The sequence below is a fragment of the Pseudopipra pipra genome, chromosome 6 (genome assembly GCF_036250125.1).
Source record: "Pseudopipra pipra isolate bDixPip1 chromosome 6, bDixPip1.hap1, whole genome shotgun sequence".
NCBI classification, from domain to species: Eukaryota; Metazoa; Chordata; class Aves; order Passeriformes; family Pipridae; genus Pseudopipra; species Pseudopipra pipra.
In genome coordinates, this window is record NC_087554.1 from 56394220 (window position 1) to 56418033 (window position 23814).

At 42.0% G+C, this 23814-nt stretch overlaps 1 protein-coding gene across 2 annotated transcripts; it reads left to right on the top strand.

Moving 5' to 3' along the window:
* Window positions 1-1064: 1064 nt before the first annotated feature.
* On the top strand, window positions 1065-22513 carry C6H14orf180 (chromosome 6 C14orf180 homolog). Of its 2 annotated transcripts, XR_010431527.1 has the most exons (8): window positions 1065-1194; window positions 1342-1508; window positions 3037-3162; window positions 11194-11294; window positions 12096-12203; window positions 15928-16051; window positions 17843-17869; window positions 20649-20745. XR_010431527.1 is itself a non-coding variant. In XM_064659322.1 (4 exons), the coding sequence occupies exons 1-4, from the start codon at window positions 13511-13513 to the stop codon at window positions 20846-20848; spliced, it is 441 nt and encodes a 146-aa protein (XP_064515392.1). In that variant the 5' UTR covers window positions 13221-13510; the 3' UTR covers window positions 20849-22513. The 2 variants fall into 2 exon arrangements, 1 of the variants encoding a protein (XP_064515392.1); XM_064659322.1 differs by lacking the exons at window positions 1065-1194; window positions 1342-1508; window positions 3037-3162; window positions 11194-11294; window positions 12096-12203 and adding an exon at window positions 13221-13597 and having other exon boundaries at window positions 20646-22513.
* Window positions 22514-23814: the final 1301 nt, after the last annotated feature.

Here is a 23814-nt window from a genome sequence, read left to right on the forward strand (position 1 = left end):
CCTGGAGAAAGCAATTAGCTCCATCCCATCCCCGGAGGGAGCTATTATCTCATCTGGTTTAGAGCTCTTAGAATGGGCTGAGGATGGGGCTCTCTGTGACTGCCTACACCTCTCCTGGCTGCTTATTCTGTTTACTAAGGAGGATAAATTCCTCGAAATGAAACTCAGCAAAATACTGAGAGCACTTTGAATACACCTAACTATACAAAACAGATTGAGGGCAAATTTAGCCCATCCACCCACAAGATGGCAATCCTTGCTTGAGGGGAAACCTTCTGTTCCTTCCTCTCATCCCAGACCTTGCAGGGATGAGAGGATGTGATAGGGACTTCCCAGCTCTCAGTGAAGGAAACAAGGCTATATTAATTCATCCTGGGGTCTCAGCTCTCCCTAAATCAGCAGTCTGTACAGCCAGCCACAGCCTGCCTGAATGTTCCTATATATCAAACCTGAACAAAATGTTGACAAAAGAGCTGAATTTCATTCACTAATTCAAGAAGCAGCCTGGGTGAAGAGATGTCAAATTAAAGTTTCTCCTTTCCTCCAGCTCCAGACTTCACCCAGCTCCCCCATTCCAGTGGCAAACCGGTGCACAGTCAGCCTCCCATAACACAAGGCAGAGCGTGCAGAAACTGGTGGTGATGTGTGGACCCAGGCTGCAAGCTGAGTGCAGCCAAAATGAAAAACCCTCCATCCTCTCCATGCACCCACTTTGCACGGGCAAGGAGCTGTTTTGCGTGACAGATAAGAGCTGCAAAGCAGGCACGTCAGCACTGTGGCGAGGGTCAGTGCTATTTTGATATCTGGAGATGCTCTAATTATAGTGTTGGGAAGGCTGGAAGCTGCTAGATTTGATATGGGAATAATGTGACACAAGAGTTGCAAAGTAAAGACACTTGTTGTTTTGATCCTCATTTCTTAACTCGGGGAAAAAGCCTTTGAGGAAAGAAAAGCAACTTTAAGGTTATAATTCGGTCCCAGGAATTCTGAACGTATACATATAATTAGACACAGAAGAAAAATCAAGGCAGCCTTGTGTTTATTGCACTGGCTCCATCTCCTGCACTTTTGGCACTGTGTGTTTGCAGCTGAGCTTCAGCCAGTTGACTGGGCGGTTAAATATCCTTCACCAGGATAAACAGCTGAGGAAGCCTTGTAGCTCACTCACACACAATGCCTTTGGTGGGTGTTCAGGCAAGTACATGGCTTTATATATTGTGCTGTTCCTCTCTGCTACCTGCTCCATACTCTGCTCTGCCTCACTGTAAAACTTTCCCTGGGTTGCTCTTCAGCGTTACAGGATTTACAGCAGCATAAGTTTTATGCTCTGGTTATTTTTAGGGTGCTCTCCCTGGATAGTTGTGAGCTGCACAGCCTGCAGAAGCCTTTGCTTGAAGCATCTCAGAGCAGTCACCTGTCCCCGGTAGCAGGGAAATTTCAGGAGGTGGGATGAGCACTAAATTGACTCCAGCACTCAGCTCTGCTGTTCCTTTTCTGACTGGCCTTGGGTGAGTCACTTTGCAACCTGGTGCCTCTGTTTACCATTCTGACAGACAGGAAAAGCAGTACAGAGCCAGCTGGGTGAAACATTCTTGGTCACTTGGACAAACACAGAAATCAGAAAAGGGAAATAGATTCCTCAATATCACTTATGATCCACCTCCTGGGACTGCTGCCCACTTCTTGTCTGCACCACCTTTCCCAATGCCTTGCTCTTCCAGGGTCTCCCACTTCCAGAGATCCTCATACTTCCATGGCACACCTCCACCCCTCCTGTGCTTCAGCAACCTCTCCTCCAACTATCTCTTTTCACAATCTCAGTGGAGCATATTGTCTCCATTTTCTTTTTCCTTTCCTCCAGAGATTCCCCCCTCCCCCCCCCCCCCCCTTAAATACTGGCTGCTCTTTTCAGTTTAGGCAGGCTGGCACTCTCCCTGTCCCCTCTCCCATGCCCACCACAGCAGACAGGGCACTACCTGCTCCCCCATGGGCAGCTCGGTCAGTGATTTCTTCCAGTTTTTTCCACTTAGGAGAGAGGCTACTTATTTCCAATTTTTTTCTTAGTTGTGAGAATATTTGCACCATGCACAGTCATGATTTTATTTATTTATTTGTTTTTTAATTTGAGCAGTAGGAAAGGACTGGGAACCAGTATCTGGTGTAATGCCAGAGCAATGGAGAAGCGACAAGGACAAGTTTTGATCTGTTTACTTTGATACTATTCCTGAGGCAAGGATCAATCACCTAAAATCAGAGACACTGTAAACAACATACTGTAAATACAGCTAAAATCAAATACACTGATACCCTTTCATTTTATCCAAGACTGGGTTTAGTCAAGTCTGGGCCAAAGTTATCCCAGGTGTAATTCCAGTAACAGCAGTAAACATTGGACCAGAGAGGAACTCAGTTCATTTGCCTTACCTTACTGACAAATGGTTTATGGAAACTGCAAAACTGCCAATGCAAGCACAAGTGTAAGAAAGGATGCAACTTCATAGCAATCCCCTCTCCATGGTCACCATGGCTATTTGTGCTTTGTTCCACTCTATTTACAAATTATTAAACATATTGACCACAGCTCTGTGTTTTGAAATCAAAAAGGCAAAGAATCCATTTTTATTACTTTATTAACCTTTTTTATTTAACCTGGTAATAGAACTACTCAACTGTGTGGTAAAATCTCAATTAAAATTTGCCTTAGCTCCAGGAGCCACACAGGCAAATGCTCCAGTAGTTATCAGAGTTGGTTTCCCGGTAAAAGCTGTGCTCTGTTATCAGATTCTGTTATGCAGTACATGGATCTCTGCTATCCAGCCAGCAGCATTTCAGGAGGTGGTTTGAAAGCTTTCAGGCTCTCCCAATGATTGTTTCACTTTTCTTTCACAGTAATTACAGTCTCTTCATTTAATTTCAATGGAAACTTTAGCGTTTTAGACCTTGCCCATGTAGCTGAATGCTCATCTCTGGATCTTATTTCCAGTCCTCAGGAGGACTGGTTTTGATGACCTAGTCTGATTACAGCATCTTTGACAGCTTTAAAGGAATTTGCTCTGGGGAAGGAGACAGCTGCTGCTCTGATGAAGGATTTTTCTGAGCAGGCCTCCCAAGCTAGATATGTCAGCGTGAGATGCTGCCTACATTTTTCACTGTGACCAACAGGTACGTCTAAAAAAGGTTGTGTGTTCTTGCCTGCATAGGCCAGTGTGCAGAAAGCCTCTGTCGTTAAACTGCCTAACCTGTTTCTCTCAAAACGCGGCAGCTTCTTGGCTTCTTTTCCCGTATGTTGTATATTCAGCCTCTCTGAAAACTGTGGGCCAAATCTTTTTTCTGGTGTAAAGTGGCATTGATCCTTCAGTTGATACAGACTTCAGGTCAGGAACAGTCTCTTTACCAGTATCTATAGTTCTTGTACAGCTCTGGTCTTAAACAAGACTTATGAATATGAGCACATTATTTATGAGCTATAGTAACACTTATTAGGAGCTGCAATAAAATGTCTTAGCAGACTTTTTAGAATTGAATCAGTATAAAAGCAATATGATAGCCTGCTTCCTTAGAGCCCGCTTTTCATGAATGTTGAAAGCAAGATAGACATTTCAGTTCCCAAACAACCCTCTTTACCTCCAGAAATCAGGTCTGATTTGCTTAACACAGTGTGGATTAGGAAATCTCTATGTTCCTTTCCTAATGACATTCCTAAACTGGGAATTAACTCCATTTTGCTCAGATAAGGCACCTAGAGTGAATGGGTCATTCAGACAGGAATATTTTGCAATAAAGGGTTTTGACAAGTATCTGAATTTACAAAGTTCTTTATATTCATCCTGGAGCAGCTACTTTGTTTTTTGGGGAGCAAATAAAGCAAAGATTTCAGATAGGAGAGTCAGAACTACCACTGCATGTACTCTTGGACAGAGTCAAGATTTGGGAGAACTAATCCCCAAGACATCTTCAGCCTTGGTTTTGTAAAATGGGTAAGCAGGTAGCTTGGAGGTCTGAGAGGTTTTTGGTGCACTGGAGTGGTACACTGAACTGAGAAGTAAAGGTGAGAACTACTGGTGCCACCTGCTCCAAATTCTCCAAATTCCTCCTTTGCATTGTTTATTTATGTTTCACATCCCCGGAGGAAAAAAAAAAGGAAAAAAAAGAAAAAAAAATAGAGGGAAGTGGTGCCATTTTTCTGCCTCGCAGTTATTTGATTTGGATTTGGCAAAGACAAAGGAGCTGAAGGTGTCCTTTCTGAAATAACAATGGGAAGCACAGAACAGAGAGTGTATTGTGGCCATGCAAAGCCCCAGCTTTGATTAGTGGGGAACTTCTTGGTGTCCTTGTGTGAGCCACCATCAGTATTACACAAGATCCTCCTGAAAGACATGACAGAGTGGCTTCCTCTGGGTTAAAGAACTCCTCTCCCCTTCTAGTCTCAGATGTGCTTTTTCTACATGCTTTAGCCAAGGGACATGTTCTGCATCCAAGGAAAATTTGCAGGTTTCAAGAAAGTGCATCTTTCTTGATATACCCACCTATCTGAAACAGGAGGGGCACCCAACACCTGGATCACTCATCAGTCTGGTAGCAGGCTGCAGACAGGTCTTCAGCATTTGCTGCCACCATGACAAATGACAGGCAAAGCCACCCAGCACAGCCTGAGGCTGGAGGAACAGGTGAGGAGTAGGGCTCGCTACTGGGCTTAGAAATGGGAACCAGGTGTTGTGCAGAGGTGGCTGAATATGAGGAAAGTTCGTGTAAAGGGAAGGTAGTGTGAAGTAGACAGATACTCTGCTTAAAGCACATGAGTGAAGAAAGTATATTACTCAGTAAATGATTATTCCGAGTATATTATTCAGAAGTGTCAGTGCATTAGGAGTGCCAGAAATGCTAGAAATTCACCACTTCTAATAAGCTAGTGATAGCAGTCCAGGCAGTGAGAATGTGACAGTGAAATTACTTGTCCTTTTGGCAGAAGCCAGTAGAGCCATAGCTCAAGATAGCAGAGTGCCAACCTTGCAGTCAGATTTTGCCCCTCACGGTCATGTTACTTTAAAGAGAGAAAAATAGAAATTATTGCTTTGGTCACAAGAAACTTGATATCTGTGTTTTGGGATCAACAATACTTTGTCCTGGTCTTTGTGCTTCCTAGTGCTTTACTTAACAAAAGAAAAATGCCATTACACCTGGACTAACAAATTTCCATTTGCTGCAATATTCTGTCAGGGCTATAAGGAGAAAGGCAGCTCAGTCAAGGTGCAGAGATAAGTTTTGCTTGCTTGATGGAGATCCATCAGTCCCATAGATGCAAGTGGCAGAGGTGAAATCCTGCCTGGGTTCCACATTTAAAGCTCTTCATTAGAGTCAGTGGCATCCCTGACTGTGGAGTGGGAAACAACCAGGTGTCCTATTTTTTAGAAATACCTTTTTTTAGAAATACTGCACAAAAAAAGATTTGTAAAGAAAATATGACAGTCAAACAGAAGGCAACTTATCTGTAAAGAAGTCTTGTAGCATCCCTTGCTAATAACCTTTTGATTTGGACTGTCAAATATATCATCAAAGAAGTTGACACTATTTCCCAGCTTTGGCATATCCGTGCATCAAACGACAAAGGCTGCCAGAAGCAGGAGTGTCAGTAAAAGGTGACACTCAGCAGCCTCAGAGGTGTCACAGAGGCAGGAGGGAACTTCTGGGGAGGAGGAATGGTGGCATCACCTTTCCATCATCTTCAGTTTAGAGCTGGAAAGAGCCTCTTGGCCCAGTATGCTTCAAAAAAGTTCTAATGTTTTCTCAGCTTTCCAATACACAGGGAGAAATGCCAACACAAGGTAGGAAGTATAAGAACACTTCAATCTCAATACTTCTCCAAGAAATGCTTGCTAGAATGGGTATAATGCACAAAAGAGAGAATGTAAGACATGAAACTAGCTCTCTGTACCCAAAAGTTTTGCTTCTGCCAGGGAACAGTCATGTAGTCAGAATCACAAAATAGACTAAGAGCTCAGCTTTGATGCTCCTTCCTTACATTATTAATTCAGCATCTCCCCAGCTGTCCCATGAAGCTTTATTCATTGCCTTTGCATTTGTCTGGCTTTAAAAGAAAAAGCAATATAATTTCCATTGTTTCACTGAAGAAACTGATTGAAAAGCTCATACATTTGAGATGATGAAAAATATGCTGATGAAAATGCTTCACACTGGAAAGAAATGCATTTGTTGAAGTAGAGTTGATTCTGACCAACTTATTAATTTAAGCTGAGAGGTTTCCTGGTCCCGGACCAAATTTCTGATAAGAATGAAGGAGAGAATGGAGGAGAAAGAGAAAGAGCTGAGCTGTTACAAGGCAGCTAATAACAAGCTGTATCCTAGGGGCATCGCATTTGAAGGATCTGATTCAAACCTGCCAGGGATCAGAGCTGGACCCTGGTTTCCCACTCTAGTCTAAAAGCACATCCTGCTCTCGGATACCCCATTGTAAGACACAAATTGTCTTGGTGTGAGCAGGACCCTCCAACTGTGCTGCAGAAATGCCAAAGGATACTCTGCTTTGGAATGAAAGTTCAACTTAAATTTTCAGCTTGCCTGTGCAAAACATAACTGGCTTTTAGCCTGACTTATCTGTATAGTCTGATGTTGACTAGTGTTCTTTGATGTTCTGTCTGAATTTACCCTTGCTTATTTTCCTTGCCTCAGTTTAAATTCAGATGGAATTGAATATAGGCTCTAGAAGCACTCAGCCAGTTTTGGAAATTGTACCAATTACTCTTTGTTAAACTGACTTGTTTTACTCTGAATTCACCAGTCTCCAGGGCTTGGAGAGGTGGAGGAGAGAGACTTACATACTAATTACAAAAACAAATATCATCATTAAAAGACTTAATGTTAATGTAAAGTGGCTGCCAATGACAGAGGGATTTACCACTTGCTTTTCAGAATCTTTATCATCCAATATCACCATGCAAACTCTTTCCAATTCATGCATTTTTTTGCTCATTTGGGATTTTCTTACACTTCAATCTGCTATTTTCTCCATTTTTCTGTTCTTCTTTCATGTCATTAATCTAATCTAATCCCCTTCCAAGGTGACACTGCAAATGGAGCTCAAGTGCATTCACATCAATGCCTTCAAATCATCTCATGTAGCAGTGCCTGTGTCTAGGTGCTTTGCGATTCCCTTGGCTTCTTCTCTTCCCATTGCTGTCAGTCCCACTTGCTGCCCTTCTCAGGGCCAGTTTGGCATTAATGGCTGCCAGGTTTCTAAAATCCTTTAAGGACATACAGTGGCTCACAGAAGTCAATTGGAGTCTTTTGACATCTGGGATTTAGACAAAACCACTAATCCCCTTTTGAGGCTATATCCTGCAGTCATCCTAGCTGGATTTCTCCTCAGGTCAAAGTTCACCCAGGAAAATGGGCAGAAAACCCCAGTCAACACAACAGTAAACACAAAGTGATTACTGCTAAAATGGAACTCCTGAAAATAATTCCACTTTTGCTGTTTCTAAAGGGATTTCTTTACTTGCCTTTTCTCTGCTATGCCCTCTCAGATGTCTGCCTTCTGGCAGTGGGTTCCTCCTTCTCATTCATCTCATGGCTGATGGCAGCCCTGCCATCAGTAGCAGCCCAAATGCTTTAGGCAGAGGTTCCAGTTCCACTCCTTTTTGTTCCTAAAATATAATAAGCATGTGACAAAACCTAACTCAGAATGACCTCACTCACTGCAGCCCTGTCCATCTCCCACATTCCACATCAACAGGACTGGCTGATTTGGACTCAGTGAACCAACAGCAGATATTAGCATTTGGTTACGTGGTAACTCTTATTTGATCAATACATGCTTTACATTTAAGATCCCAGTGACAGGATGATCAGAATGAATTAGAAAACCTCAAGTGGAATAAACCTAATGGCTATGGGACATTTCTAAAATAAAAATGCATGTTGAATCACAAATAATAGCTTGGCTGCAGTCTCAGGAGTCTAATTATGACATGGATGTGGAATCATTCTGTAATTATTTAGAAAGTTCATTTCAGCAGCCAAAAATTCTCTCTGTGTTTACTATACATCATCACAAGTCCTCTGTGGTTATCTGTAACATCTACCAGGAAAGACACGTGAGTAAGAGAGGCAATTTTAAGAAATGGAGACAGATCTATGCCTTTTGTAAGTCAATGGATTCATGCCAGGGATGAATGGAGACCAGGTTCCTCAACAGAGTTAAATCATTTCCAGTCAGTCCAAAGAGAGCAGAGATTGCTGTGTCCTGCAGTGGGGATGTTCTCACCATATTGGAAAACCCTACAACTCTTCTGCTCAGTGCTTGTATCTTTGCCTCAGAAAAGAGCCCAGTTCAAAACCAGTACAAACCTGCACACACTGTGGATTTGAAACTGGTGCCACAGCTCCAGGAAGACAATTATCACTCTGAAGGCCCTGCTATGTGGTCCCTCTGTACTCAGTACCAGTGAGGCCACACCTTGAATCCTGTGTTCAGTTTTGGGCCCTTCACTACAAGAAAGACATTGAGGTGCTGCAGTGTGTCCAGAGAAGGGGAGTGGAGCTGGGGAAAGGTCTGGCGCACAAGTCTTATGAGGAGCAGCTGAGGGAACTGCTCCAGTTTAGACCATAGAAAATGAGGCTCACTCTCTACAACTACCTGAAAAGATGTAGTCAGGTGGGGATTGGCCTATTCTCCCAAGTAACAAGCAATACAACTAAGGGAGAGGGCCTCAGGTAGCACCAGGGGAGGTTTAGACTGGATATTAGAAAAAATTTCTTCACAAGAAGGGTTATCAAGCATTGGACCAGACTGCTCAGGGAAGTGGTTGAGTTGCCGTCCCTGGAGGTATTTAAAAGACATGTAGATGTGGCACCTGGGGACATGGTTTAGTGGTGGGCTTGACAGTGCTGGGTTAACAGTTGGACTCATGGACCTTAAAGGTTTTTTTCAACCTATTATATGGTTCTACATCCGCATATAAAGCCATGGCTCTGCCTTCAGAAATTAGTTCAGTTGTGATGGATCAGATGGCTGCATGTGATAATACCATCTCTAATCTAATTTTTGCAAAGATTAGCAATCCAGACCCACAGTTCCTGGATGAATGGCCCCAGGTCTGCCTACTTGCATCAAAGGGGAACTTACAGATCTGTGTGATCATGACAACTTCCAGCGCAGGGTAGTAATATCTAAAGGGCAGAGAGAAGGTCTCACTGGGAGGATAACCTTGTGGGTCCTCCACAGAGCACCACAGAGACTGCTGATGCTTCACTTTGTGCTGACCACAACTGCCCTTCCTTGGTGAAAAATGCACCTGGATACACAGATCTCTGGGCATCACAGGAATTAATGGATATACAGAAAAGAAAACTGATTGCTTTCAGCCAAGTGTTTTCAGAGCATCTTCCCATCAGTGCTTTGTCTCCATTATGCTTTGTTGTTAGTCTTTTTTTGCCCAACTACACCAAAACTCCCCATTTTGGAGTGACCACCAGACAACAGATTAATCATGACCCTTCAAGGTGTGGAATAGAAGCATGCAGTCCACAGAGCTGAATTTTGTCTTGAGGCTGGGATTTACATAGTGCTTTCTTTACTGGAAGGATTAGGAGCAGAAATAGTGCCATGCAACACCTCATGAGTATCCCACAATGTTCAGCAGTAAATCTGTTTCTCCAGAGGGAGAAAAAGGAAGAAGACAGCAGCTAATTATACTCTGTGGGGCAATTTGCCTTTTTATTTCCCGATGTGCTTCCTGACTAGTGGAAAATCACTCTTGGCAAATACAAAACTTACCTTGCTTCCAAAAGGAGCATCTCTAAATTATTAACCAAGAGTACACAGGACCGCGAAAGGTGGAATATTGAACAAAGGCTCAATTGACACTCTGGAAGTTGAGGAAGATACGGAAGACTCCTCTCTAATTTATTTATTCCTTTTCTGTTCTGTTATCCTGATATGCTGCTTCCAGTTACCACTGCACCCCACACTGTATGGTATTACGTGATTTTGTTTTCAGATTGTTGGAGATAAAGTTACTTCATTATTAATATATATGCACTGTGCATATCCATAAATATTGAATATATACGTGTGTGTAAACCTACTGGAAGTGTTAATAGTCAAGATAAACGAAGTCCATTATTGCAATGAGTGACTATTTCTATGACCCTATTTGCAATAAAACCAGATTCAATGATATGAGAAAATTGCTGGGTTTCAGAATAATTGAACCAGGCCAGACGAATCCTCACAAAGGCATCATTTACAAAGTACTTTGCTTGTCTAAAATATTTATTCCCGTAGAAGGAAATGGAAAAAGAGTTCATATGGTTACACAGCTATCCTGTGAGTGTAAAATGTTTTATCATGTTATGTTTATTTCCTAGATATCTTCCACTGGGGTATTGCAGAAAAAATACTGGCTATGCAGTTAATTCCTTTGTGTGGTCTGTTCATATTTATTCTCTGCGAAGTCAATCATGTTTTGTTCAGGCTTGTCTTGTTTTTCTGCTGAGCAAACACATAAGCAACCCCTTTCTTGTGAAAACTTATTTGCATATACAATATGCACCATTCAACATTGCTGCTACACAGAGAATTGAAATGTCTCTGCTTTCCCTCCTGTGTACCACGGGAAGTAGTGGAGTTCTTTCTGAAAATGTTCCTGTTGCTCTTTAAGACTGCAGTATATTGTTCATGTTTAAGGACTGCATCAGTAGTTATAGATAATTTTAGTTTGTCTTGTATTGAAAGCCTGGATAGATTTTTACTAGGAATGTTCACAGCAAAATGCTTCCAAGCAATCTACAGACAAAGAATTACTCCCAGCAATTATCCACTGAATAAATCTGAATAATGAATACATTCACAAAAGTCACTATCTATTTGTGAACAATTAGCTGAAAGAAATAGAGGTGACACTCGCAAGCTAAATAATTCATTTATGAATTATTTGTCCAGCTTTGCTTCTTGCATATGTTGCATGAAATGAGATCAAAGTTTAGATGAAAAATTATTTTTAAAAGAAGGGCAATGTTAAAGGAAATTCTTCCAGCTTCCAATGCAGAAATCATCCTACTATCATAACTGTTATTTATTACTAGTAATTTTAGAGGCTAGTGAAGTTATTTTCCTGGAGTCTTTTACTTTGTGCATTAAGCTGTGTTTTATTCCTAATAAATAACCAATTTCAGGTTGTTAGACTGCAATCAAAAGCAGTTGGTAGGAATGGAGCTGTCCCTGTTATGAGATTTGAACTCCTGGCATCTTTATCCACTGGAACTTGAGTGCCCAGGTAACTACTAATTATTCAAGCATTTACAACTATTACTATCAATATAAATAACATTGTGGAACAAAAATGAGAATGGGACTATGAAATGATCATTCCTGGCATTTAGATAACAATCTTTAATGAAAACATTTATGAGTTGCCCAATTATTTTTCAGTCAAGTGAACAGAAAATTTGTTTATATTTAAGGGAAATCTAGAACTGAAAAGAAATGGTTTCTGGCATCAAAAATTATAAATGTTGTCTCCATATGTCCATTTCTTGAAAACAACTACTCCCATCAACTATTCTGTCTGGGGTTTTTTGAGAAATTACCAAAAAGTTCTTGAGCAATTGCTTAGAAAACTGTGAGACTTTTCTTTTAACAAAACCAGATTCAGTGAAAAAGACAGGAACAAGATTTTTCATTCAGGTGTAAAAGTTTACTGCCACTCTGCAGGAATAAGAGGCTGCACAAGACCTTCTTATGTGCCTTGCTGGGTGACACTAGTAAAAATAAGTGAGACAATTCCCATGGAGAAAGTCAAAGCTAGATGAAGAATATAATTTTACTTCCTTCTTCCCACCTTCATCAGATTTGCTGGCCAAAGCAGGCAGGTAAATTCCATCTTACATTAATTAGTAGCAAGTGATTATCACAATAAGAGGAAGGAGGAACCAGAGAAGAGGCCAGGGACCATGGTTTGGTAGGATTTGTCACTTTTCTGTCTAGGATCTACTATGAACAAAATTTTGAAGAATGTCTTTTCCCTGCTAAAAGCCAGCTTAGATATTCCAAAATAACTTCTGTGAAACATTTGCAGGACACACTAGAGAGGGGATTTTGAGAGCATTTCACAAGTCCTGCAGCTGTGAGCCGGTTTCAGCATGAGGAAAAGCTCTCCATCATCCCAATGCACAGGAAAGAGAAGGTAAGTTAACTTTCTCCAGGTGGCTTTTAGATATGGTACATTCAGTGAAGAGTCCTAGACCAGCCAAGTCTGTTCTTCTCCATGTTGATACTGATGCCACTGCTGGGAAGGGCACGGCTTGAGGACAGCAGATCCATGCAGAGGCTGAGCTGCAGGAGGGCAGCGAGGCTGGAAGGGTCTACTGACCCCACATCAGCCACAGATGCCTCCTCTACTTTGCTGGCCCAGTTTGCTCCGGGGGAGGATCCCAACCCATTCCCCAGATTCCTGAGAGAAGGTTAAAACAGTGAAGCCCACAGAGCTTCTGATTCCTACTGTCAACATGAGCATCTTGCAACTCTTGCTAAACTGGGTAGGTGCAGAACGAGGGCCGGTCTGAGCATGCCCTGGGAGAATCTATCCAACCACCTGGGAAAAAACCAAACACCATAGTATTTTAGACATGCCACAGCAAATAAATAGCTCCAGGAAACAAACAACAAAAAAAGCACAAGCTTGTGCTTGCAGGGACAGTAAACCACCATATTTCAGCAGTCATGGCAGGTATTTCTGACTAAAAATTGTATGTTTGATGATGACCAACCTTCAGCATTTGACAAGGGGCTGTTAAAGCCTCTTGAACAGTAAATCACCTCTTTTCCCATCAATAATTTTATTATGATATTTGTAGAAATGTAAAATGTTAAAATCCCACTTTATTGCTATAATAATGGATTTAATTTGAAAAACATATAAAGTGAGGCCATAACTGTACTGGAGGGATATATATATGTGATGCCACTACATCTATATAATTTCCTGATGTCTTTACCCACATATTTTGAATGGAAGAAGGAATAAAAGCAATTCTACTTGCAAGGTTTTTGAGATTGGGATTGGATTCTGAAAAGGAAAACAACATTATCACAGAAATGTAAAAATTATGATAAAAAACCAGCCTAAATTTCACATTTATAAAAAAAAAAAAAGAAGAAAAAAAAGAAAAAAACAACGTAGGTGTTTATCTGTGATTTGCTCCATTCAGGCCCTTCCCTGTTGCCAGGAAAACCCTGTTTTCCAGCTGCACAATCAGTACTATCACTATGTGCTATTTTTGGCTACTGAGTACATTTCATGTAGCGTCATCCTTCCCACACCAACACTGGTATGAAGGGCGGAAACTCTTCTTTCCACTCCTCTGTCATTTGTTGCTGCTCCCATCTGCTCAGTGGCACTGCCTGCTCCATCCTCACTGTGGAGGGATCTCCAGGTGATTTTCCCTGTTCCTTCTCATTTCCTCGAGCAAGTGGGTTTCCCTCCAAAGCTTCATGTGGGACACTTCATGGTGGCATCCAGAGTACATGTCCCAGATATGTCCAGTTCCACCTTCTGGTCCTAGTGCAGAGGAGCTGCCGGTAAGTAACCCTTTGATGGGCGATAGAGTCCTTGTGTCCAACTCCTGAAGCTTTTTGCAAATGGGCTGTTTTTAAGGTCGTATAATTTCCCAGCTCTCACTTTGGTAGGTTTCCAGCTCTTGTCAGGATATGTTAATGCCAGGTTTCTGTCTGAGGGGAGAATGCATTATTTCTTCTGACACTCTGTAGCTTTGATTTCCATAAGTTATTAAAGTCTAGTACATATCATAAAGCTACTTCCTTTTCAAGGTCTCCCTTTGCTAGGTGCTACCCAACCAGCTAGTTGTTTAATATTTTTCTCTCCTGACATAGTATCACTGTTAAGTATTTGGAAAAGCTCAAATGGACAAAAGCTGCACTTGGAGTTATAAATCTTTTCAAATTTAAGGTTCAGTTTCCTCAGTTGTGCCACAGGAAGAGCCCTCATAGCTAAAGCTATAACCACCTCTAACCTGAGCTGGGCTGTGTCTCCCTAAACCTGTTTAATTTTACACAGAATAATCAAATATTCATTATGTGAGTAAGTGTGTGTGTGTGTGTGTGGCTGCAGCAGAGTGATTAGGGTACTCACCTGGTAGATGAGAGACCCTGTTCCCAGTGACCGCTCCAATGAATATTTAAGTATTACATATTAAGTATTCATTGGAGCAAGGATAGGAGCAGACTTCTGCCACCCCCAAGGGAGCACCCAAACACCAGGCTGTAAAGTCACTCTTTCCTTCTTTAGCTCAATGAATATTTAATTATTCAAGGCCAAACAAGACGGCTTTAGTGGCAGAGACTGAGATTCCCTGCTCCCATATGCATACCGTAGCTCTGATGGTGAGGGCTTGTATACAGGAGATGTGGGTTTGTATTTCTTTGGACTTGGAAAGAAGTTGAATCCAGGTTTTCCATACCCTGAATGGGGCTTCCAGCTTCTGAGCTGCTGAATGAAAAATACAGAGCTCCAACACACACTGTCCATGGTCATGAGACAGAGGTGTTATGACCCCAAGATCAGAGAAAGCATCCTTATCAGTGAAAAGGGTGGGTTTATACATCTCTCAGGAGGAGGTAGCAAGCTGAAGATGTTCCTCATTCCGTGGCAGTTCCAGCTGGCTATGCTATGTGCCTTTCTGAGGTTATTCAGAGAGTGATGCATAAGAAAATGTGCTCATCTTCTTTACTCCGGGGTCTGACACCCCCAGACTGTAGTTAATGGCACCTGCTCCTGCAGCCCAAGGAGTGGATGTGTGAAAAGGTGACTTTGGGGAAAGCATCCAAAGAGAAAAGGTAAGGCAAGGGTATTTGAATCTAGAAAAGTACACAAGTAGAGAATTGAGGAATAGGAAGATTAAAGCAAGAAGAAAAACATGGAGTAAGGAGCAAGCAATCCTTGAGTGGGGAAGTAACACACAAGAGGAAAAAAAGGAGCAGGGACAGTGACCAGAAGGCACAAACAAATCATCTCAGAAATAATATCCTTTACCTAGCAGAGGAACAGAGGGAGTAGGGAGAAAGGGCTAGAGAAGATGACTTCAATCTTAAAAATAAAATGCAGAGAATCTCTATCACACACTTGAGTCTTTGAAAAATAGAAAATTTGCTGTCTGCTCTCCAATTCCAGAGGATGGTGAAGATTCACTTTAGATTTGCTTTGGGGAGTTGATTCACTCTGGATTCACTTTGGGGAGTTGACTGTGGGAGCATTCCTATGCAGAAGAGTGACTTATTACTGTTATTGCAGTTCTGTTTCTTGTAATTTCAAAGAATCCACAGCATTATGATTCTCTTGTTAAAAACTGTGGCTTCCAAGCAAAAACCAGAGCAACAACATAAATGCAATATCGAAGTGCCAATAAATTACCTTTTTGTACCCATCAGGATTGTGTCCAAACCCAAGTCTGCTGCATAGTCCCAGTTGTTGAAATGGCAGCACTGCATTCCAGATGGAACTGCTGAGCTCTGAACATTTCAAAGGTTCTCCAAATGATATGGTTCATGTATTTCATATCACAGTTTTGTCCATCTACCCCAAGGCTGTTGAGCAGCCACCTTCAGCCGCTGTTCGCTGCAATTTAGAGAAATGCTTTCCTAACACTTTATTGCCCATTACTTGAACTAACCTTTTCCCTGAGAATACAGTTTTAGAGTACTGAATGTCTATGACAATGAAGGAATACCCCTATTGTCTTGCCATAAATAACACAGTGGTCTGACTATAAATATCCAAGCAGATGTGTTACATACCTATAGCCACAACATAGCCATAGAAGCTCAGAACTTCACCCAGACACATTAACCCTGTTTCAATGGCCGTGTGTTTTGTGTTTTGATCAACTCTTTAGGCAGATGACAGTAGCTATCCTCCTTCAATACTGAGGAAAAGGCAACCTGTGGATCAAGCTGTGGGGGAAAAGCGGAAAGTAGAGAGAAGGGTTCGATTTCGTGAGCCAGAAGTCATTGAACATGGTATGCTCAAGCTATTAAGCCTTTTGGCATGACCTTTCTAGCTTTTAACATCCACCCTGTCTGTCCACATCAGCTTCCTCCTCTGAGAATATTATTTGTGATTTTCAGCTCTGCGTGGAGCAGAGGATGTACAGTTTTTGCTCCGTGCTCTGCAGAATTGTATCTGGTTGATTTGCCTGCCTGCCCTGGGAGGAGACAGGCTCCTGCACCCTCAGCTGTTCTCACAGTGGCCTCCTGAGTCAACCCCCACAGGGATCATTGTAGACCATGGGTTTGGCTGAGCCCCAGGGCTACCCCAGAACAATGTATCCACTCATAAAAAGGATCTCAGACAGATTTTAAACATGCTTATGTCATTCTGGGTACCTAGGATGCAACAGGAAGGCGGGAGCCAGCCCTGTCATGTTTTTGAGCAGCATGCATGCCACAGAATACAATAGCAGAGGTCTAAGCCTAGCAGCCAGGATGTAATAATTTCTGCCAATGAAGGCACCCAAGGAATGACACAGCCAACAAAACCTCTGGTCATTTCAGTTATGAGCCAAAATAGCAGCTTACAGATAGGTCAGCTGGGAGTGACCATAAGCAGAGGTCTGGCACAATGATCCAATTTGCACTTCTGCATGTGCTATATGCAATACTAAATAAGAGCTATTCTTGTTACATTCTGACTCTCTCCAATTTGACCCAAGTAAGAAAATTGTATTTATTGGTAGAGAACTAAAATTGTATGGGTTTGATACGTCAGTCAGTAAAAGCACAGGTGACAGAATGGTAACATTTATATTCCAGCCACCTGTTTTGACTGCTACAGCTTCTGAAAACAAGCCTCGGCATCTACTGATGTGTCCGTAAACAGAACTCTCATTTGTTTGGCAACACATTGTTTGGGATGCCTCCTGACGCAGGAGGGGAAAGCTATTTCTTGATAAGGTTGTTGCCATGGCCTGGGCTTTCCCATCAAAACTGAACTCCTGGAAACGCTCTGTGAGTCAGTCCTAAATTTACCCAAACTCATTTGACTGCTCAAGAGGATTTTGATGGGAGTTAATAACTCCCTCAGCTCTCTGCCAGGGTCCCTGCCGGCAGTGCTGGTAATCCTGCAGTCAGTCCAGCCCAGAGGGACCAGGTTGGTCTCCCACTGGCTCTGATTTCAGCACAGCCATGCTGGAACTCCAGGGAGCTGCAAGGATGGAGAAGACGTTTCCATGAAGACATGAGAAACATTCCAACCCATAATTAGTATTCTGTGATTTAAATTATTTACTGTTTGTCCACACATTATTAACATTAAGGCTGGTAAGATGAACATTTCTGGCACCAGTGAAAATTTTCCATTCTATGGACTCTTCATCCTGGATTGTGTCTGGGCCCCGGCTGCCAAGCAGAGGGATTTCCAGGATATTGTTGGATGAAAGTAATCTGAGGGTGGGCCTTGCCTACTTAACTTTCATACTTCTGATCTATCTCCTTTCCTTTCTAAAAATTATTTGGAATAGGCAGGTTTTCTTTGCAGGAGCTGATTACTGACTGCCCTGCAACAGCAGTAAACTCTGCCTCTGAACTCTTCCATACAATAATTTTTCTCACTTTCCTGAAGTGCACCTGCATCTGCATGTTTGCACGGAGTGGATAGATCCTCACCCAGAGCCAAAAGTGTTGTAAGAGGAGGCTCAGCATCTATAAAGTGACAGGCAATTTCAGAGACACCACTTGGTGCTTGCTTTTATGTTCACCTGCTGCCAAGAGACCTTTCCAGGCGTGTAAGAACATTTTCATTCTGTTTTCTAGCCATTTCCTGCTGTGACTACGTAGTGGGTAAGTTGAATTTTCACATTATAACTGTGAGCCATCCATAGCATTAACCTGAGTTTGCTTTTGTGGCTGCTGGGATGCACTGTGCAAATACACCCTCCGTGTACACAGCATTTCGTGCTGTCAGTGGTTGTTGCTTTTTCTTCTCAGCATAAGCAGCACAAGGTGCTGATGAGGTCTGGTACAATTTTAAACAAGACGTCTAGTGAGACAAATAGTGGAAACAAAAATGAAATCCCTGAAGCTATTTTTAATTTAAATATAATTAATATATTTTATGGCAATAGAATAGGTACAGGTTTTTCACTAAGATATGCAAGGAAAGCACCCCAAGCGAAACAATAGTTCTCCCTGCTGAGTTTTGTGTGTGAGGAAGAGACAATTCATTTATATGCTGGCAGCAGGGTAGAAATAATAAAAATAATGTGTTTTTTTTTTTTTTTTTTTTTTTGTTCAAGGCCAGGCAGCCTTACAGACCCTGAAGCAAATGTGTGTATCTGGATTTCTTATGAGGGTGATAATTTCTAGGGGCCCTGGCCAAAATCCAGCCCCTGCTATATGCAATGCAGTGAGAGGAGAGGGGTACATATATATACATATATATATATGTATATATATACACGCACACAGATCCATAGTGTTGGGAGGCCAAAAAGCCTCCCAGACAGATGTCCCCATATCCCCTAGCTATTGCTGTTGTCCGGGAAAAGGGTTAGTGTGCTCATGACAATGGAAGCATCAGCTAAGGCAGCTATTGGGCTAGAAAGAAGGTGCTATAGGCAGGAGAGAGACAGGTGGGAAAGCAAAGATCAAATATTCTTCAGGGGACAGTGGAACTGTGTGTCCAAGGCAGAAACTGAAACAAAACTTCCTGTGTCTGGGTCCAGTGCTTTTCTCAGATGAGTTGCCATGAGACTGGGCACACGCCTGTGGCTGTGCGTGCTCTTCCAACAGGCAATTTAACTAACAAATTTAAGCATTAAATTTCTACTTGTAATCTAGAAAAACAAATTTAAATTTCAGCCCATAACTGTAGTGATGTACTGAAGCTGTTGTGAGCATAGCTTATGTCTATTCTGTGCATGGAAATATTTTTGCACATTACCTTTTTTTCTGTTCATGGACTGAATATACGTCCTAATTTTGCTGATTGGAAAACTCAAGTTTGCATTCGAGGTCACCTGGAAATAACTTTTGCAAGGTTGAAAAAGGTTATAAGAAGTTCACAGAAAAGGGCTGATGTGAAAAGCTGTTCAGCTTTCACAGAAAGGTTTCACTGCTCCCATGTGTGCTCATCAGCCAAGTCCCTCACTGTGAAAGGCAGGTGGGCACCCAGTGGAGAACTGTAGCCTATGGTGTGAGAAATCACACAAGGGAAAAGAACTTCCAGCTCACAAATCTCTGCAAATACAGAAAGTGGTGAGCAATTCCCTGGCTAAACACCTTCATATCAACCATTCATAGAATAATGCCAAATAAACAAATTTATAAAAACGGAATTCTGCTTGTGGATAATTTGCAAACAGAAAGAAGGGCTAAATTCAAATGAATAAATTATTTGCTCCAAATAATTCACTCAGATCTATTATGGGACATTGATTTGGTTTCTGGTTAGCTGTAAAATGACTGCCTATTAACATTTTACCTTTTCCCCATGCACTTTTTGATACATTATTATGTGTTTCCTGCTTGGTTTTATGACTTTTACCTTCCTTTCTGTACATCTGTATGACAGTTTAATTGACTGGTGTGTATTCCAGGGCTCGGAGTAGAAGCTAATTTAAATATGTTACAGCTAATGTTGGCCCTTTACCCATAATAATACGCTCCACATTTTTATCTCCTTATTGATTATGTGCATATGGCAGGAAAATAGCTGTAGACTACGGGTTTTATTCAGGCATGAATTTGGCTTTATACTGCGTGTTTAATACTCTAAGTGCTTTATAAAATAGTACAGACTGTGGAATGGCCATGAAGTCAAACAGAGCAGCCAGATCTGAATCAAACTGGATCCCCGAGGCATGCGGATGGATAAACACGTGCAAGGATTGGGGCACAGATGTCAGCAAGCTAAATGTAGCCCTCTGATTTCCACATGTGTGCTGTGCCTGACCCAGGGTGCTTTAAACAAACTTGAACTCTATTTTGAAGACAAGAAAAATGTTTACAGGTTGTTCCTGCCTTAGAGCAAGTGCAGAGGATGTTCCAGTGTAATTAGCACATGTAGCACTTAGAGAGTGGTTAAAACTGCCAGAGCTTTCTAAACATTTTCTAACCCCTTGGTTAATGGAGCCACGTTTCAGTTCTTACCATATTTAGCAGGAGTCCCAAACAAGCTGAGTTACCAGGGAAAAGGATGGAAATCTACACCTTGTCTCTTTTATGGAGCATTTGTGATCATTAAATATTGGATGAAGTAGCTTCATATTCTCCTAGTATTCAACTTAATATATAGTGTAAAAGTATAAAAACTAATTGCTGGAGGGCTACTTGAGATCACACATTAACTATGGTAATCCTGTTCCTATTGTATGTAATTAAACCCTTTAAATGCTCCATTAGATGATATATTTTATACTCACCACCCTCCATCAGCAGGTGTGACTCACTATTGCTTAACTGATGTGTATGGAAGCACTCACAACCAGAGCCCTGTGTACCCTGCTGTTCCCAGAAAACTGGTACAAATGCATCAGCAGGGGACCAAATTTGGGAAGTGTTTAAGATGACACTAAAATAACGCTGCTTTCTTTTTTTTCTCCTCATCACCATTCAGTAGATGACAGGTCATCATCTGGATTGCCTGTGCTCCTGTGGCTCTCATTTTGTGCAGTGCTGATCCTTGCTGTGAGTCTCTACTACACCAGCATGAAGCAAGATGTCAAAGTCCTGGAGGAATTTCAATCCCGACTTGTTATCTTCTTTCTTCATATAAGACATGTTGCTCAGAGATGTTGGACTTGGTTTGTGAAGCAGTAGCAATGTCCTTCAGCCTGACACTGTTAAGCAGCATGAGCCAGTGCAAAACTCCCAGTTTACTCCAGCCACATGCAAGGAAACACATGATCATCCACCTCAAAGAGCAAGAAAATCACCCCTGTTGTGCATCATCCAGCAGCCACTTCTTTTTTCTTCTTTGTTTGTTTTTCCACATCAATGAACAGTCATTACCAGTGCCTTGAGTTCTCACCAAACTCATGCTCCATCACCCTGAACAGCAAACAAGTATCTCAGTTTTGTCCCCCATAGTTTATGAACTGCTGATATGAGGAGCAAAAGTAGAGAGAGAAACAGATTGATCTGTGCAGGCAGCAGCAAGCTCTGAGGAAAAATCTCCTGAGTCTCAGGTCAAGGCTTTAGATATCAAATCACCTTTCTCCTTAAGTCTCCTAAGAGCTATTCTGCAAAAGTTAAAATAAAGCAGAACTATTGCACCAACACTTCTCTGGTGGCCAAAGGTTTGACAAACTGCTGTATTTATACACCTGAAATGTTTATTAGTAAAATCCCAGCAAATGGCTTTCTCGTTTCCCTCCATGCATTTTTTTTTTACTCCATGGGCAAAAGCTGTTTCTTACTGATTCACTTAACTCCCAGGAGTGAAAAACAACACGAAAACTCATTTAAACAGAAAATAGTTTATTTGCCTAACATAAAAAATAGCAGCATTGAAACTCAGGCTAATCATCAGATCGGTAGTTTAATCCTCTGGGTTTGATTCAGTCCATAAACTCTGCGAGCTGACTTAAAAGATTTATGATAATGCTTGTATTCAGCCAGAGGTTATACTTTTTATGCCCTAGTATTTGGGGCCTTATATCACAGCAATATGGACTGGTTATGAAGGAGTGGGAGGCCAAGTCCCTTTACCCCTCCACTGCCCCCCATACTATGCGGGTCTCTGAAGAGAATCCTATTAATGGAGATCATGTAAAATGGTGCTCTGGGTATCTGAGAGGAGAGCAAATTAGTACAAGCTTGCAAGCTTCAAAGAACCAGCACAAACAGCTTTTTAGGCCTTAGATTCTTCACAAGTAGTACCTGATATGTGCTTGGAGTTATTTGGTATGATAAAATTGACATCAGAACCTGTAAAAGCTGAAGAAAAGGAAGCAGGAAAAAAAGGGGGAAAGAAAACACTGCAGAGAAGATTAAGTGATGCCTGCAAGACCTTGGCTGGAATTCCCCTGCCAAGACAACCACCAAAAAGAAAAAAATGGTGCTTTATTTTTAATAGGATTTTTTAAGAGGGCCATACCTCTGCCCCAGCAATCTTCTTCCAAGCAGCCCAAGGACTTTAACCAGGAGATGATAAACAGAAATGCAATATGCAGCCTTCTCTCAAGAGGAGAGTAGGCAGCAACTTGATTGAGAACAAGTCAAAAAAATTGCTGCCCAGGATAGAAAGAAGTGACTTCAGTGGCTGTTCTCATGCTCTTCCTAAGCTGACAAAGCCACAGGCATTGCATTTGACATGTGCCGGTCTGGGAAGCAGAGGTTGCTGCAGGAGGAGTATTTGGCTCAGGGGCTCTGTATGCAAACCACTCAGGTACCCCAGCTCAGAGGGTAAGTTTCACACTGCTTCCCTCCCCTCTCCACTGTCTCAGCCCTGCTGTTTAGGTAATAAAAAAGAAAGGTTTTAAACTTGTGTGCTGGTGAATGTCTGATGAAAAGGTTTAGATTGGTGCCTGCACAGGGCAAGGGGGTCATTGCAACTTCTGTTTGCATCTTTTAATGTTTATGATCTTTTTCATGGTCATGTTGAAACTCTTTGGCAAGCCAGTGGTGTTCCTTTTTGGCTCTGGACTGACATGTCCTCCCAGCATGTAGCAATTAGGCCCTTCCAAACAGGAGCCTGTTTGAAGGGACAGTTCCCTCACTCCAAGTCATGGCACATTGCAGCAAAAATGCAAAGGTTGAGCTGACAAGAACAAGAGCAGTAGAGTGAACCCTTCCAGTATGTTAGCAACCTGGTTTCAGTAACTTTAAAAAAGCTGATGGTTAAGGTAAAACAGGAACTCCTCTTAGGGCTGTGAGGAAAAACGTGGAGGTGGTGTGAAGATCATATCTGTGCCCACCTTCCTGCACAGCTCCCCAGGAGATGGACATAGGACCACCTTTCTACTGGATCTGCTTTAAATGGAAAATGTCCATGTTCCTCTTGCTGGGGCCCAATTTTATCAGTGTGAGTGAGAATAGATATCACATCTGGGCTGTCAGGAACATTAAGCAGAGGAATGGCTATTCTTGGCTTTTGTGTTGGCTCTGGTTGGGACGGTTTTGGGCATGGGCAAAGGCAGCACTTGAGTTATCTGTTGAGGTCTCACCATGGCTTTACAAGGTCTCCCAGGTCAGGATTGTTTACTGTGGTCAGTCAGATATGTTGCAGGCTGCAAAAGGCCAAATTAAATTTGCCTCAAAGCCAGAAGATTTGAAATAAATAAAAGCTAAATTACGTTCCAAGGAGAGTGATGGCATTTCACAGGTGAAGAAACTGAAGCTAAGAAAGCCAATGCATCTGTGGGAGTGAATGAAGTAGGTCAATAACAAGTCTGGGAATAAGAGGAAAAATTCCAGCTCCCAGGTCTGCATTTGTTTACTGCTGCACAACTTCACTGTGGACACACCTGTTTTATTTCCTTCTCACACGGAAGCTCTTTTCCCATTCACCCATCCTGCTTAAACCTCCCCACACACACACCCACACACCCACACCCTTTTCCCTCTCTGCCTCTTCATTCAGTTCTTTATTCATCACAGCTTTATCCTACTGCCGTGAGCTAGATCTGATTTCTTCGTGTTCAATGTTTTTCTGTGTGATACCTTTGTAAGTTTGGAGCCCTAAATTTACAAAAATGAGCTATGTTGGGTAATAACCCCCTTGCTGGCCATGCTGGGTAATATTTCCCTTCAGTACAACTCCTGAGAATTTCCCAAAAGAGATA

Excerpts from the sequence above, each read along its gene's own strand:
- C6H14orf180 (XM_064659322.1), top strand. The coding sequence starts at position 13,511 with ATGTGGGACACTTCATGGTGGCATCCAGAGTACATGTCCCAGATATGT. Across the intron at positions 16,052-17,842 it reads GCCAGAAGTCATTGAACATG|CCATTTCCTGCTGTGACTAC; the intron begins GTATGCTCAAGC and ends TCTGTTTTCTAG. Across the intron at positions 17,870-20,645 it reads CTGCTGTGACTACGTAGTGG|TAGATGACAGGTCATCATCT; the intron begins GTAAGTTGAATT and ends ATCACCATTCAG.